This window comes from Ochotona curzoniae, unplaced genomic scaffold, assembly GCF_017591425.1.
Source record: "Ochotona curzoniae isolate NIBS_2020 unplaced genomic scaffold, NIBS_Ocur_1.0 scaffold_1037, whole genome shotgun sequence".
NCBI lineage: Eukaryota > Metazoa > Chordata > Mammalia > Lagomorpha > Ochotonidae > Ochotona > Ochotona curzoniae.
In genome coordinates this window covers 31,305,312-31,309,435 of record NW_024467083.1, presented here as the reverse complement: position 1 = coordinate 31,309,435, position 4,124 = coordinate 31,305,312, and the positions used below count along the sequence as shown (strand labels likewise).

General features: G+C 43.1%; 1 protein-coding gene across 1 annotated transcript; it reads right to left on the bottom strand.

Annotated features, from left to right (window-relative positions):
- Positions 1–227: 227 nt before the first annotated feature.
- LOC121168429 (nectin-3-like) lies at positions 228–3,260 on the bottom strand. Its single transcript, XM_040998539.1, has one exon. It carries the CDS (start codon positions 3,055–3,057, stop codon positions 1,396–1,398), a length of 1,662 nt encoding a protein of 553 aa, XP_040854473.1. The 5' UTR covers positions 3,058–3,260; the 3' UTR covers positions 228–1,395.
- Between the last annotated feature and the right edge of the window lie 864 nt (positions 3,261–4,124).

Below are 4,124 nucleotides of genomic sequence, written 5' to 3'. Positions count from 1 at the left end.
CAAAATTAAGTTCCTGGTTCTTGGCTTATGCCTGACCCAATTCTGGCTGTCGAGATCACTTGGGGAGTGACTCATCAGATGAAAAAAAAAAGCAAAAAACAAAAAAAACCTCCCTCTTTCTATAAACAAATTAATCCTATTTAAAAATGTAATTAGGGTAGCAAGATTCTATGTATTAAACGGAAGTGATTCTTTTTTTTTTTTTTTTTTTTTTTTTTTTTTTTATGTTTCCAGTTTTAATTGGGAAAACAAAAATCTCAAAACATACATACATTTAGAGGGAAAAGGAGGAGGAATTGCCAATATCGATCTACAATTGTTAATGACCGGTTCTATATTTTTCTACTTAAATTCCAAGTTTGAAAGTTTACTCTAATTTTTTTTTCTATACATTTACCCGTTTGAACAACATCAACATTAAATGACTAAACAACATGGTGTAGAAAACTTTTTATAGCTGAACTATTTAATTTCTAAAACTGAAACTGCGCTGTATTCAGATTCCTTCTCTGCAGTGTATTGAATTGTGTACCTCTTATCATTACAACTCATATATATGGATCACAAACATTAAAATAAGGCTATTGCTTTTTGTACCAAAATCCAGGTTTACAAGACAATATAATTGTCTTCCAGAGATGAAAAAAAAAAACTAACATTAATAATGTTTAAAAGGCATGTGTTTTATTCTTCCTGTATATATTTTAGACAAAATATTTATCAGCTAATTATGCTCTCTCACACACTGTATTCACTGAGTTTACTACCACAGTTTTAGTGCAACAAAATATCTCTGCAAAGCAACTCTACAGTAATTACGGCAAGGCTCATTAAAATGCAGAGGTAAATATTTCATTTGTGTAGAAACTTAGAAAATGTTTGAAAATGTTTGATCACACTGAATATTTGCTGTATGCTAAAAATATTTAGAAACATATCTTGAATTAACCTTTCAATCGATTTTGGTGCATTATGATTTAGTGGTAATAAACTTTGAGAGGTATATATTTAACAAACATTACTGAGAGTATAGTTTTGGGTAAACATTTAATACACAATGCCAAGGTAGTTTTTTTTTTTTTAATTTTTGTACCAAAAAGTCTTACATTTAACATTGACATTTCCTCTTACCTGTGTGCCTCAGATTAATAAAGTACTCTGCATTAAAATTTAAATCTTGAGACAGTAGTACAGCATTGAAAAAAACTGTAAAGCAGCTCAGATACACTGAATCTAGATTTTACATTTTCATTGGTCAGAATAGAATATAAAAAGTAAGCTTGAAAATCAACTTGAAAAAGCTTATTCTTCCTCAAGAAAAAGTATGAACAATCTGAAAATGATCAACAAGTATGAATGAAACATTGTACATAGTTAAATCACATTTAGCGGTTGCTAAACATACCACTCCCTCCTGGAAATTACTGAACCATCTACATGTGAAACTAAATCATCTTCATTTTCATCATAATGTTCATCGCCGACAAACTTCATTCCCATTTTTACATCTTCATAATAATCCATTGGTCTTTCAAATCTATTGAGATTTTCTACATTGTTCCACTGAGTCTTTTCAGGCTCTTCTAAATAGTCTTTACGTATTAGATTGTTCACTGGATTTTTGTTTTCTTTTTTTACACTGTCTGGATAAGACTCAAGCTCATCTTGTTGAAGCACATCTATCTGAGATTCTTTCTGCATATCAGACGGTGGAATGTAGTTCTTGGCAAAGTAGTCTCCACGGAACGTCCGTCTTCTCCTATAGCAGAATATTCCAGCCAGTACGCTCAGAAGCACTATGAAGAGAGCCCCACCCACTACACTAGCAATGATTGTGCCAATTGTGTCATCCTTAATTGTTGCCAAGGTTGATAATGGAAAAGGCAACTTTTTAGGTTCTGTTGCTAGATCCTCGATGTCAGCAGTTGAGGGTTGCCACTGAATGGTAGGCTGAAGGGTGGTAGTAGTAGGAGGATCTGAAATGTAGATGATCTTTTGATCACTTCTCTGACCAAGAGAATTGGTCACTTTACAAACGTAAACACCAGAATAATTGAAAGTCAGTGGATGGACAAAATGAAGAGTATTGTCTGAAGCCAATAAACCATCAGGCCACTGTCCATCCAACCTGCTCCACACAGATTTGAAGGGTGGTGGATTAGCATCAGCATTACACTTCAGATTAACACCCTTTTTTCCTACAAACCAATTTCCATCATATCCTGTCACTGAAACTTCAGGAGCATACTGTATATCTAATATGAAAGAGTATCGAACATCCTTCTCTAAGGCTGGATGTTTTACAACACAAGTAATTCGCCTTCCTCTAGCAAATCGAGTTGGAAACAGCTTGTATTGGCTAACGACTGTTGCTGTTTCATTTGGAAAAGAAGTAGTGGTGGATTCCATTTCACCAAGATCACCTTCCCAGTCAATACGTGCAACTGGTTTTCCAGTGGCTGCAATACAAATGGCTGCTACTGTTTCATTTCCTCCATCAATTAGAGAATCAGGCCCTTTGATCAGGCTCACAGTGGGTTCAACCAGCACAGTCACAGTTGTAGAGGACTGGGCATTTCCAAGGGGGAAAGTAACAGCTTTGCATATGTATTTTCCAGAATCAGAGAATCCTATGTTGCGGAGAGTAATTGTTGCATCATTAAGTGATTCGTTTTTAAAGAAGACTCTTCCCTGATATTCTCCTTGAACAGAGAATCCATATTGAGGATGATGAACTGCTATAGTCTGTGAACTTTTGCCATGTATTTTCTCCCATGAAATTTGTGTTATGGTTTCATTTACTTCAATTAAACACTTCAAAGAAACATTCTTTCCCCATACTGCTGTGACATGCGGCTCCACAACAATTGGTCCAGCTAAAGCACCACAGAGCCGGCTGAGGAGCAGCAGCGGCAAGAGCAGCAGCAGCAGCAGCGGCGGCGGCGGCGGCGGCGTCGGGGGCGCCAGCGGGAGCCCGGCCCCGGGGGGAGAAGCGGAGGAAAGTTGTGCCTTGCCGCCTCCGGGACACGGCGGGGCCGGCCCCGGGGTCCGCGCCATCCCCCACCCTCCCCCCGGCTCCCCTCAGCCCCGGCGCTGGAGGCTCTGGGCGGCGGCGGCGGCGGCGGCAGTGGCCGCGGTCCGGCGCGCGCGCGCGTGGCCCTAACTCCCAGCTCTGGCGCCGTCGCCGCCGGGGGACACTGAGCGCAGCTGCTCGCGGCCGCCCCGACTCCGCCGTCGTCGCCGACGCCACTGCCGAGGCTCGAGCCGGAGCCGCCCCGCCGCCCGCCCGCCGCTCCCCTCCCCTCCCCCCCACGCCCCGCACCCGCCCGCCTCGAACTCCTGGGAACTCGGAACGCACCCGGAAGTGATTCTTTATCATCAGTGCATACCCTACCACATCTTGAGCAAAGGACTCACTTGGAGTGGGGATACAGGGTGAGAGGTAATTAACATTACAGACTAGATGTCTGTCTTTCTGTCTGGGTTTTAAGAAAACCTCGTCTTGGAAAATCATTATCAACCTGTTTCACCTCCTATTCGTATTTTCCAGCCCCCTCCATCTTGTCCTGCCCGTGAAACCATCTGGGTTCAGGAGCGTTCTGGGTGTTTTGCAAGACCTGGGGGTCACACCCAAAGAAAGGTCTGGGATTCGTCTGCTGGAATTAGGACTTCTGCTGCCCCCTCCTGGAGGGAGAATGAACTGAATAAATTCTTGGACCTAAGGCCGGCTGTTCCAAACAAGAGCTCTGTTCCCACGGGCCTGCGGCAGTTCAGTTCCAGCAGGAGCAGGGACCTCCCTGAGCCCAGCTGGTGGTTCCCAAAGGAAGCTAGCCTTCACCCCATGTTTATTCTATCACGGAGATGATCCAAGGGAGTCACTGTGCTCTCAAACCACTGTACAGGTATCTCAGCTCCCAGGGAGCTGTGGAAACCCTCACATTGTTGCTTATCTCAGGCAAAGGGACCTAAAAATACTCCAGGATGGACCCCGGTTTATCCATGCAAAGCCTCTGAAAGCCATGAGCCACAGGGGCTGCACGTTCTCACCACCAGGGGGTGCAAGAGGAGACTCCTGGTGATGGGAGATGGGTGCCCTTTTCCCACCTACCTACAACCTCCTTAAT